We start from the raw sequence: 11,366 nt of genomic DNA on the forward strand, positions 1-11,366 counted from the left end.
CTCTGCATTTGACTTAATCTCTCACAGTATTCTCAACTCACGACTCTCATGCTCTTGGTATTTCTGGACCTGTCCTATCCTGATTCACTTCCAAACTGTCTGACCGCCAGCATTACATCTCTATCAGCCAGGCTAAGCCCACTACTGCCCCTGTCTAAAAAAAAAAAAAATCCCCAGGGTTCTGTTCTTGGGCCTCTTCTCTTCATCATCTACAGTACATGCTTCCATTAGGTAACATTATCCATCATTATGGCTTTAACTTTCATTGCTACGCAGATAACTTTACATCCGTTCTCAACGCAATGCTCATTTCTCCACTAATTCCATATCAGCTTGTATTGATGCTATAAATGCTTGGATGACCAGTAATCTTTTCAAACTCAACACTGATAAAACAGACCTACTTATTGTTGATTCACCTCAAATTACATCCCGTTTCTGCATTGATAATGTTAATATTACTGGAGTTCAACCTTTCACCGCTGTTAAAAAACCTGGGATAATATTTTTATTCTTCTCTCTCCTTCCTTCCTTACATTCCCTCACTCACTAAGTCTGCCTTCTTTCACCTCCATAATATCGCTCGCTTACATCCGTTTTTAAATGTCAGCGATGGTGAGACCCTATAGTTCACGTTTTCATCACATCACATCTTGACTACTGTAATTCTCTTTTCTATGGATTACCCAATACATCAATAAATAAGATCCAATATATTCCTCCCAATCTTCCCACATTACTCTACGCAGACTCCATTTGCTCTCCGTTCACTTTCGTATTCAATATAAGATACTCCTTATCACATTCAAAGCACTCCATGGTCTTGACCCCTGTGTATTTCTGATCTCATCCATACCTTCTCCTCGGCACGCACACTTAGATCTTCTGATATGGGTCTGTTGTTGATCCTACGCCCCAAACTATCATCGTTTGGTGGAAGCGCATTTTATATTGCTGTCACCACACTCTGAATTTCTATTCCCAAACACATTCACGACCTTTCATCATTACATGATTTCAAAACCCACCTTAAAACATATCTTTTTCTTCTGGTTTCTCTGACCCCTGACTTTATGATCTGATTCTTGTTATGCATGTTATGTTATCTACCTCAGTTTATTGTGTTACCTATCTCAGTTCCGTATAGTTTCTCTGGCTGCTGTCATGTTTATTTGTATAATATTGTAAAGCGACCTTGAGCTTGCAGAAATATGCTATATAAAATAAACATTATTATTATTATTACTGAAGTATATATTTAGTTGGACCTCATCACTATTTCCAGATAACTAAAGTGCATTAAGTACAAAATTAGTTCTTCCAATTTAGCAGACTTTAATACATTTAAGGTAACACTTTATATTAAGGTGATATAGTTACACGTTACTACATATACTTACTATTGTAATAACAGTAAATTATGTATAATTTAAGGTAACTATCCCTAAACCAAACCCTAACCCTAACTGTAACACTATAGTAAGTACGTGTAGTTAATTAATATTACTCAGTACTTATTTGAGTAAGTACAATGTAACTACGTCACCTTAAAATAAAGTGTAACCAAATTTAGTATTCCAAATGTACAATTGTAAGGTATTTAAATTAAGTACATAAATATGTAAATGTACTTGTAGTATACTGTAGTTAGCTTAATATAAATGTATTTTAAATACATTTTGGTTCATTTATTTTTCACTAGGGTTTCTCAGGGTCTGTCTTGCGATGTGGATTAACTGCCTGTAAAAATGATGTTAATTTTCTGAATATTTACAGAAATTTCACTGAATTTCACATACAGTATATGTCACGGTCACCAGCCTAGTCACCATCTCCTTCACTACATTTCCCAGCATCCTCCTTGGCCCACACCTGCACCTCCTTCACAATCACCTGCACCAGTCAGCGATCTCCTTCATTAACTTCACCATAAAACCACTCACCTTGTGTTTCCTCATCGTCCAGTCTCGTTTATCCTGAGTGTGTGGAACGTTTGGACCCATACCTCCCGTGTCCTTACCTGTGTGATCTCCCGTGTCCTTACCTGTGTGATCTCCCGTGTCCTTACCTGTGTGATCTCCCGGGTCCTTACCTGTGTGATCTCCCGTGTCCTTACCTGTGTGATCTCCCGTGTCCTTACCTGCACTGTTAGACTTTTCAAGGGTTTTTTACAGTAACTTACTGGCAACACTGTTGCCAGTAAGTTACTGTAATTAAGAGTTACAGTACCAAACCGTATTTCAGTTTTGTGTAAATACAGTGCATTACTGTAAAAATGAAGCTAATCAGTACAGTGCATTACTGTAAAAACGAAGCTTATCAGTACACTACTGTAATTATTTTTATTTGTACTAAATATAAATTAGATTTGATAATTTTGATATATGATTAATTTTATTTTTATCCTACATAAGTACTACTTTCATACAAACCAATTAGACAAAGTTATCACAAAATACCATTTTTTTATTTAAAACATTTCGTATCACAAAATAAACATGCCAATGCTGGAAATGATGTGTGAAATTTTTACACATTAATGGGTGAGTTTAGAGACAACATTTTTTTTGTTAATTTTAACTCATTCATTGTGTTAATGATTTTAACAAAGTAAATATGTCAGAGAGGTTAGCACAAAGATGTGTAAACGTGTTAAATTAACACATTATGTGCTGTCCTTCACTGCAAACATTTTTGAAAACATACATAAAACCATAAACAAAACATTAGCATCTGACTAAATGAATGTAGAGTCATTGGTTGTTTAGCTTATACAAGTATTATAATGAAATATCAACCATTACATTCACAAAACTGCAGAATATAAACATTTTTAAGCATTCAAAAAGGAAATGTCCAAAACAGGACAAAACACAGTTCTTTTCACAATACAAGACACATAACCCCACCTTAAAAATAATTTCACTTATTTCCAAAAATGTGTTGGATTCATGTACACTGGTGGCCAAAAGAAGTATTTAAGTGTCTTAATGTTTTTGAAAGAAGTCTCTTTGATGCTCAAGAAACATTATCAATGTCTGACTGTCTACTCCATCTTTTCTACAGCATAGGAGTAAAAATCATCATCAAAATAATCTTTAAAAAGCCAACACAATGTTTTTGTCCACCTTTGTGAATAAATGAACTTCTCCAAAGATTGGTTCCTGTTCAGAACTTGATTGACAACATCAGAATGTACCCTGGTCTGCATGCGTGCCCACAAACACAAATGTACTCAGTCCTTCAGAGGAGATCCTGGTCCCAACACTATATGAGAGAGAGAGAGAGAGAGAGAGAGAGAGAGAGAGAGAGAGAGAGAGAGAGAGAGAGAGAGAGAGAGAGAGAGAGAGAGAGAGAGAGAGAGAGAGAGAATATTAGTGTCACATTATTTTTAACCTCCTTTTTTGTTAATTTTTATTATTATTTTCACAAAAACTTAAGAATATATATTTGTAAACAGCTTTTGTCAATAAATAGCATACAAAAGAACTAAATTAAATTATGCCAGATTAAATTGTAATACTTACAAATCCTAAATTCTGTCCAAAAATGCTGAGATCCATAGAAAAAACGACTGAAATCGATGATTTTAGCCCATTTCAGCTTGTCTGCAGTGAAGGAGTACCTGTTTGAGACAAATACACTGTAAGACACATGCAAGAAATCACTGTGTGATGATCGTTCTCCTTCCTACAGTAGTTAACCCACCTGTGTGCTGATATTAGGACCTTCCTAGTCAGGTGGGACTGCAATGGTAGAGTCTTCTGGCTAATAAAATATCAAAATAATGCAAAAATATAAACTTAAGTTGTTTAGAATGCTAGATTTGGTGTGAATGAATTAGTGAGAGTTTTACTGCAGTGCTTACCTGGATACATTTAATCTGGTGAGACTGAACAAAGACAATGGTCCATCTTCTGATTGGTTCATTTGCTGTGTAATAAAGTTAGACATAATGCAAAGGTCACTTATTTGATATAAAGTTTATAGAGATTTTATAAGATATTGTAAGCTACCTAGTCTGCACCAGTGGCTCAAAAGCAATTTTCACATAGCGTATGCTAATCATTTCAGCAAACTTATCTCAAAATATATCACAAATGGGCTGCCTACCTCTGGAATCTTGCTAGAAGTCACTGGCGCGAATTGGCGCTTTGTTGCAGTTGCCTTTAAACACGAAAATGGAAGTAACGTTAAATATTAAATTCCATAAAAAAAAAAAAAACTATAGGCTAATATGGTATAGTTTGAAAAATAATGCTAAAACTATAAAGGTTCTCATCAGTAGGCCAACATTAGGCTATAAACAGAATTTCACATTAGTTTATTCACATTTATTGTTTATGTAAACGCGTTGCTCGTTGGCATATTTTAACTCGACAATTCAATCTAACAAATTGTGTAAAATGAAACGTTAGCTCAGTTTACCATGGTAAAGTTCGTTACCGCCATGTTGACGACGAGTAACTAGGCTAACGTTAACGTTATAACATAGGTTAAACTGGGCACAATCCTGTCAACACACACAGGGTTTTTTTTTTTTTACCTTGCTTGCTGATCTCTCTCTCGGTGAAGTGAATTCCGTCTCTTTCCCGGGCCAGACACGAACGTCGCGATCCAACAAAACACAGACCCCATTACCTACACTGGATGCTCTGACGCGACACACACGACAAATCCCAGACAGTGTAGTGATGCGCCGCGGCCGTTATATTTCTGACGTAGTCCGATACGAGTCCAAGCGCTCGCGCTATTTCTGACAAGGGACAAACAGGTTTGCATTTAAAGGTCCGGTCGCTTCAATGTGTCCAATATAGACAGCCTCTGGCTATTATAGCGTTGTAGACACGCGGTGTAAGGCAAAAATTAGGAAATAAAAAGCACGGTGGAATGGTGCCAGCCAGAGAGGCAGTTAGGCCTACGTCAAATACAGTAATATACAGCAAATTTAAAAAATACAGTAAGTCTCTGTATGTGGTGTTAGACGTCACAGAAAATTCCCATGATGCAATTGGAATCACAGTTATTTACTGTAAAGAGAAATAGCAGTATAATACTGGGGGATTTAAAGTAAATAACTGTAGAAATTACAGAAAAGTCTAACAGTGTGTGTGATCTCCCGGGTCCTTACCTGTGTGATCTCCCGTGTCCTTACCTGTGTGATCTCCCGTGTCCTTACCTGTGTGATCTCCCGGGTCCTTACCTGTGTGATCTCCCGGGTCCTTACCTGTGTGATCTCCCGGGTCCTTACCTGTGTGATCTCCCGTGTCCTTACCTGTGTGATCTCCCGTGTCCTTACCTGTGTGATCTCCCGGGTCCTTACCTGTGTGATCTCCAGTGTCTTTACCTGTGTGATCGCCCGTGTCCTTACCTGTGTGATCTCCCGTGTCCTTTCGTGTGATCTCCCGTGTGATCTCCCGTGTCCTCTCCAGTGATTCCTCCCCAGCGTCTATGTCCTGTGCTCTCCTCTACCTTGTGTTTGCCATTTATCTGTTTGTCTACCCACTACTACTAAAACTCTTTCACCTGCTCTTCTGTCTCCGGGTCCCTGTTCCATAACAGTATAACATTATACATTCACATTTAAAGGGATAGTTCACCCAGCAATTAAACTCTGCCTTCATTTACTCACCTTTATATGGAGTCCCTAAAGCAGAGGTCTTCAATCCTGCTCCTGGAGGGGCACTGTCCTGCAGAGTTTAGTTCCAACCTGCTTCAGCACACCTGCCTTTGAATATTCAAGCGATTCTGAAGAGCTTGATGAGCTGATTCAGGTGTGTTTGATTAGGGTTGGAACTAAACTTTGCAGGACAGTGGCCCTCCAGGAGCAGGATTGAAGACCTACTGTAAGCCCTAAAGGGACATAGTGGTGGAAAAAAAAATGACATGGGGGGGGGGGAAATAATAAGCCAATCCTTCTGTGTTTTCTCGCAAAACCTTTGTGTTCCCCCAAGAAACTTTGCGTCCGCCCACAAAACGTTTTGCATTCCCCCGAGACACTTTGTGTTTCCTCGCAAAACCTTTGCGTTCCCCCAAGAAACGTTGAATTTGCTTGCAAAGCATTTGCGTTCCCCCAAGAAACTCAGCGTTCGCGTACAAAACCTTTGTGTTCCCCCAGGAAACGTTGCATTCACTCGCAAAACGTTTTGCGTTCCCCCAAGACACTTTGTGCTGGCTTGCAAAACGTTTTGCGTTCCCCCAAGACACTTTGTGTTGGCTTGCAAAACATTTTGCGTTCCCCCAAGACACTTTGAGTTCACTCGCAAAACAAAGATTATTAGAGTAAGTTTATACGTTATACTTTGTAAATTGTTTAATTCAAATTTGCCATTTATTTGGAATTTTATGTGAAATTTACCATCAATTTATCAGTAAAAATTGTTTCTACACCAAAAATATGAAAACATAACCAGGTAAATAATGACAGTATTTTCCTTTTTAGGTGAACTATCTCTTTAAGTTAACTGGTCTGAGTCTGGGTTTCCATTCCTGCCTCACATTTTGATGATTCATTTGCCAGGTACAATAGGCAAAGGCAAGTCTGTCTAAACCTGTATTGAATTTTCTTATCTTCATAAGCTTCACCTTACTCTGAACTTATTATCAGGCAGCTGATGCAGCTCCATTAGTCGGCCTGCTGGGATTTGTGTTTGTACTAAGAATAACTGACATGCGTTTGTCTCATTCTATAAATACCCACCTGGATCAAAAACACAGTGGAACTCTGAAATAACATTGACAGTTTCTGTTTGAGGCAGGGAACCCGTAGTCATGGAACAAAAATAAAGTAACAAAAGGAAAGGGCACAGTTTTCAAAGCCCTGTATTTATTTGAATACGTTCCTGAGTTTAGCCATTGTACATGGGTCAACAAAACTATGGGCTCTCCCTTTACTATACAAAAGGTTTTTATTATTATTATTATTATTAAAATACAGGCCAAAATTGGCATTTTGTGCCCTTGTTTCTGTTTCGAGTCATTAACTCTGAGATATCCCTCTGGGTTGTTTTTCCACTAGGCTCATCATGGCTGTATTCGCTGTTGTCAATGATGCTTGCCTTGAAGTTGCCTAATATAGCACAGTACGATCTGAATAGGGAAACGTCTGTTTCTGCTCAGCGATGAAAATAACCAGACAAAAGAGGTTTACTTTCTGACACTCAAATATCTGCATTGTATCACAGCACAAAAGTTAACAAGCGCTAAAATGTTTTATAAAGGGTTTAAACCTGTCACAGTGTCTGGTTTATGTTCCTTGGGTCACCACTAGATGTCCTCCTTCCTCACGGTGTCCAGCACACTCTTGAACTACATTCCCCATGATCCTTGTCTTTTCATTGCACTCAGCTGTCCCTTATTACTGATCATTGCACTCAGCCTGTTTCCCATTATCATTGTCATTTCCCTGTGTATAAATACCCTGCCTGTTTAGTGTTTGTCACGGAGTCCTTGTTGTATTTCATGCCACTTCTGTGTCCGTTTCCTGCCTGTTCCTGTTCCTGTTCCTTGTGTTTTGGATTGCTTTATCGGTTTTTGACCCATGCCTGGACTTGACCATTGCTTTTGGATTACCCTTAATAAATCTTATACCGCTATTGGTTCTTCCTTTGTTTCACTAAGTGTGGGTCGTGACAGAAGGACTCCGTCAAACAAGAACCAGCAGTATGAGTTCAAACTTCTCTTCCCCAGCCACCGAACTGGAGAGGAGAGAATTTTTTAAGGGAACCCGCCTAGTTATTTTTCGTGGGACCCGGGGTGGTCGCAGAGGAGGAGGTGGTCGAGTGGAGATCCAACAGCGCTCTTCACCATGGCCCCCCTTCGACCCTGGGCTCGTGAGGGACGGACCGCAACCACCATCTCGCCGTCGTGGACGGAGAAGAGGGAAAAGGAACACGTCTGCTGATCCAGAGACTGTTCATGTCACGGCGGCCGATCCAGAGTCTGTTCACGTCACGTCTGTCGAGCCTGTGTCTTCGGACAAGATGGCCGACGCGGAGCTGGTGTCCCCTGAGGAGATGGCCACTGGAACATTGTTTGATTATTTTTCAACGCTACTTAAGATCCTAGAAACACCCAGGAATGTTCACGTCACGTCTGCCGAGCCTATGTCTTCGGACAAGATGGCCGCCGCCGAGAGCGTTCACGTCACGTCTGCCGAGCCTGTGTCTTCGGACAAGATGCCACCGCCGAGCCTGTTCACGTCAAGCCTGCCGAGCCGGTGTCTTCGGAAAAGATGGCCGCCGCCGAGCCTGTTCACGTCATGCTTGCCGAGCCTGTGTCTTCGGACAAGATGGCCGCCGTCGAGCCTGTGTCTGTTCCTGGGCCTGAGCCGGTGGTGTCTATTCCTGAGCCTGAGCCGGTGGTGTCTGTTCTTGAGCCTGAGCCAGTGGCGTCTGTTCCTGAGCCCTCAGTGACCGCGACACTGGCCATTATGGCCACAGCCATGTGGTGTGTGTGGGCTACGCACACACTTGAGCCGGTGGTGTCTGTTCCTGGGCCGGTGGTGTCTGTTCCTGGGCCGGTGGTGTCTGTTCCTGGGCCGGTGGTGTCTGTTCCTGAGCCGGTGGTGTCTGTTCCTGGGCCGGTGGTGTCTGTTCCTGAGCCGGTGGTGTCTGTTCCTGAGCCGGTGATGTCTGTTCCTGTTCCTGAGCCGGTGGTGTCTGTTCCTGAGCCGGTGGTGTCTGTTCCTGAGCCGGTGGTGTCTGTTCCTGAGCCGGTGGTGTCTGTTCCTGAGCCGGAGCCAGTGTCGTCTGTTCCTGAGCCGGTGGTGTCTGTTCCTGAGCCGGAGCCAGTGTCGTCTGTTCCTGAGCTGGAGCCAGTGTCGTCTGTTCCTGAGCCGGAGCCAGTGTCGTCTGTTCCTGAGCCGGAGCCAGTGTCGTCTGTTCCTGAGCCGGAGCCAGTGTCGTCTGTTCCTGAGCCGGAGCCAGTGTCGTCTGTTCCTGAGCCGGAGCCAGTGTCGTCTGTTCCTGAGCCGGAGCCAGTGTCGTCTGTTCCTGAGCCGGAGCCAGTGTCGTCTGTTCCTGAGCCGGAGCCAGTGTCGTCTGTTCCTGAGCCGGAGCCAGTGTCGTCTGTTCCTGAGCCGGAGCCAGTGTCGTCTGTTCCTGAGCCGGAGCCAGTGTCGTCTGTTCCTGAGCCGGAGCCAGTGTCGTCTGTTCCTGAGCCGGAGCCAGTGTCGTCTGTTCCTGAGCCGGAGCCAGTGTCGTCTGTTCCTGAGCCGGAGCCAGTGTCGTCTGTTCCTGAGCCGGAGCCAGTGTCGTCTGTTCCTGAGCCGGAGCCAGTGTCGTCTGTTCCTGAGCCGGAGCCAGTGTCTGTGTATGTTCCAGAGCCGGAGCCGGAGCCAGTGTCTGTGTCTGTTCCAGTTCCTGAGCCGGAGCCAGTGTCTGTGTATGTTCCAGTTCCTGAGCCGGAGCCAGTGTCTGTGTCTGTTCCAGTTCCTGAGCCGGAGCCAGTGTCTGTGTCTGTGTATGTTCCAGTTCCTGAGCCGGAGTCTGTGTCTGTTCCTGAACCTGAGTCGGTGGGGCCAGTTCCAGTGCCAGTTCCGGTGGTGCCAGTTCCAGTGCCTGAGCCGTTGGTGCCAGTTCCAGTTCCTGCGTCGTGGCCGCCCGAGGGGTCTTCACCGCCGTGGCCGCCCGAGGGAAAGTCTCCGCCCTGGCCGCCCGATGGACTGTTGACACCGCCCTGGCCGCCCGAGGGGTCTTCACCGCCATGGCCGCCTGAGGGAAAGTCTCCGCCCTGGCCGCCCGATGGACTGTTGACACCGCCCTGGCCGCCTGAGGGAAAGTCTCCGCCCTGGCCGCCCGATGGACTGTTGACACCGCCCTGGCCACCCGAGGGAAAGTCTCCGCCCTGGCCGCCCGAGGGAAAGTCTCCGCCCTGGCCGCCCGAGGGAAAGTCTCCGCCCTGGCCGCCCGAGGGAAAGTCTCCGCCCTGGCCGCCCGAGGGAAAGTCTCCGCCCTGGCCGCCCGAGGGAAAGTCTCCGCCCTGGCCGCCCGAGGGAGAGTCTCCGCCCTGGCCGCCCGAGGGAAAGTCTCCGCCATGGCCGCCCGAAGGGTCGTCTTCGCCATGGCCGCCCGATGGGCCGTCTGCTTTGCCCTGGCCCCCTGCTAAGTCATCACCCCTGTTTCTGTTCCCCTCCATGGTCCTGGCCCTCCATCCCTTCCCCTGATCCTCCACCGTTGCACCTTCCTCCTGGACTTTTGTTGGGTTTCGTTTTTTGTTATGTCTTGGAGCGTCTGGTAGCCGCTCCGTAGAGGGGGGGTTATGTCACAGTGTCTGGTTTATGTTCCTTGGGTCACCACTAGATGTCCTCCTTCCTCACGGTGTCCAGCACACTCTTGAACTACATTCCCCATGATCCTTGTCTTTTCATTGCACTCAGCTGTCCCTTATTACTGATCATTGCACTCAGCCTGTTTCCCATTATCATTGTCATTTCCCTGTGTATAAATACCCTGCCTGTTTAGTGTTTGTCACGGAGTCCTTGTTGTATTTCATGCCACTTCTGTGTCCGTTTCCTGCCTGTTCCTGTTCCTGTTCCTTGTGTTTTGGATTGCTTTATCGGTTTTTGACCCATGCCTGGACTTGACCATTGCTTTTGGATTACCCTTAATAAATCTTATACCGCTATTGGTTCTTCCTTTGTTTCACTAAGTGTGGGTCGTGACAAAACCAGTGTTATTTTAGTTTCATTTAAGGTTACAAAGCTAATTCCAAGTAAAGTAACAATTTATTTGGATAGTCCCCCTATTCTGTTCACTATAAGTAGCCTAATTATGCACCTACTTGTCAACTAACTCTAATTAGAGAAGCCTATTTTGAGTATTAATAGACTTTTAGGGTAGAATAAGCTGACATGTACCTGTAGTTGCAAAGTAAATTACAGTCAGTAGAATGTCTGTTGGAGAGCATTGGTGCTTGCAACGCCAAGGTCATGGGTTCGATTCCCAAGGAAAGCAAGAACTCGAATAAGAATGTAAGTCGCTTTGGTTAAAAGTGTCTGCCAAATGCATAAATGTAAATGTAAGTGCAACATCACTTAGTTTTACTAGTATCTTGCACCAGCACAAACCCTCTTTTGGCTGTCAGGATTAACTAAAGATGAAAAATGCAGTGAAAAATTAGCGCTTAAAAGGCATGGTAACAGTTATTTTTGCGGCTGACCTTGTTTTATGTGCATTTGTTAGAGTTTCCCTTTCTGATGCAAAATCATGCAAGGTCTAAGGTTTGCGCTAGTCAATTTACTGGCATTTGTGCCATTGTTTAACGGCCAAAAAAGCATGTCTTAAACCAGATGCCAATTTGCGCTGCTCTTGGTGGCGTTGGTCATTATGGAAATGATCTGTCTGTGTCTGTGTTCTTTAATTTGT

At 44.1% G+C, this 11,366-nt stretch overlaps 1 protein-coding gene across 1 annotated transcript; it reads left to right on the plus strand.

The window, feature by feature from the left end:
• Positions 1-7,700: 7,700 nt before the first annotated feature.
• LOC308691934 (uncharacterized protein) lies at positions 7,701-10,665 on the plus strand. Its single transcript, XM_081367541.1, has 2 exons — positions 7,701-8,677; positions 8,816-10,665. Exons 1-2 carry the CDS (start codon positions 8,234-8,236, stop codon positions 10,163-10,165), a joined length of 1,794 nt encoding a protein of 597 aa, XP_081223667.1. The 5' UTR covers positions 7,701-8,233; the 3' UTR covers positions 10,166-10,665.
• Positions 10,666-11,366: the final 701 nt, after the last annotated feature.

Source organism: Scardinius erythrophthalmus (genome assembly GCF_964197995.2).
Source record: "Scardinius erythrophthalmus genome assembly, chromosome: 6".
NCBI lineage: Eukaryota > Metazoa > Chordata > Actinopteri > Cypriniformes > Leuciscidae > Scardinius > Scardinius erythrophthalmus.

What these genes read in the sequence shown, in the direction of transcription:
- LOC308691934 (XM_081367541.1), top strand. Translation starts at nt 8,234, where the DNA reads ATGGCCGCCGCCGAGCCTGTTCACGTCATGCTTGCCGAGCCTGTGTCT. An exon ending in TGTCTGTTCCTGAGCCGGTG is followed by an intron (nt 8,678 to 8,815) that starts GTGTCTGTTCCT and finishes CCTGAGCTGGAG; the next exon opens with CCAGTGTCGTCTGTTCCTGA.